The 404-nt window shown below is 66.1% G+C and overlaps 1 protein-coding gene across 1 annotated transcript in view; it reads right to left on the bottom strand.

Moving 5' to 3' along the window:
* The window catches only part of WNK4 (WNK lysine deficient protein kinase 4), a 40546-nt gene that overhangs the window by 20871 nt on the left and 19271 nt on the right, over nucleotides 1–404 (bottom strand). The window contains 2 exon segments of the mRNA XM_009994181.1: nucleotides 27–174; nucleotides 249–365. Coding sequence (XP_009992483.1) covers nucleotides 27–174; nucleotides 249–365 — 265 coding nt within the window.

Below are 404 nucleotides of genomic sequence, written 5' to 3' on the forward strand. Positions count from 1 at the left end.
AGTGTTCCCCCCCCTCAGGGACCTGCCGGCGCCCCGCTCGGCCTCGGGGCTCTCGGGCAGCTCGGCGGCAGCCCCGCCGTCCTTGCGGAGCAGGGTCTCCACGCGGTGGATGATGTCCCGGATGCGGTGGATGAAGCCATCCCGCTCCGACTTGAGGATGAACTCGTTGTGGACCTGGGGGCCGTGGGGCCGGTCAGCAGCTGGCAGGGCCAGGCAGATCCCCTCCCTCGCCCCTGTCCTGTGCTCACCATGACAGCTGCAATTTCCTCCGGGTTGTCCCCATCCAGGTCAAACTTGAAGGTCACCATCTTGTTGTTGTAGGTCTGCAGCTGGCACTCCACCACCCGGTCATTCTTGTCAGAGATCTGTGGCAGCAGAGCCGGCTCAGCCCGGGCAGTGCCCAC

This window comes from Chaetura pelagica, unplaced genomic scaffold, assembly GCF_000747805.2.
Source record: "Chaetura pelagica isolate M959 unplaced genomic scaffold, ChaPel_1.0 scaffold963, whole genome shotgun sequence".
Classification (NCBI taxonomy): domain Eukaryota; kingdom Metazoa; phylum Chordata; class Aves; order Apodiformes; family Apodidae; genus Chaetura; species Chaetura pelagica.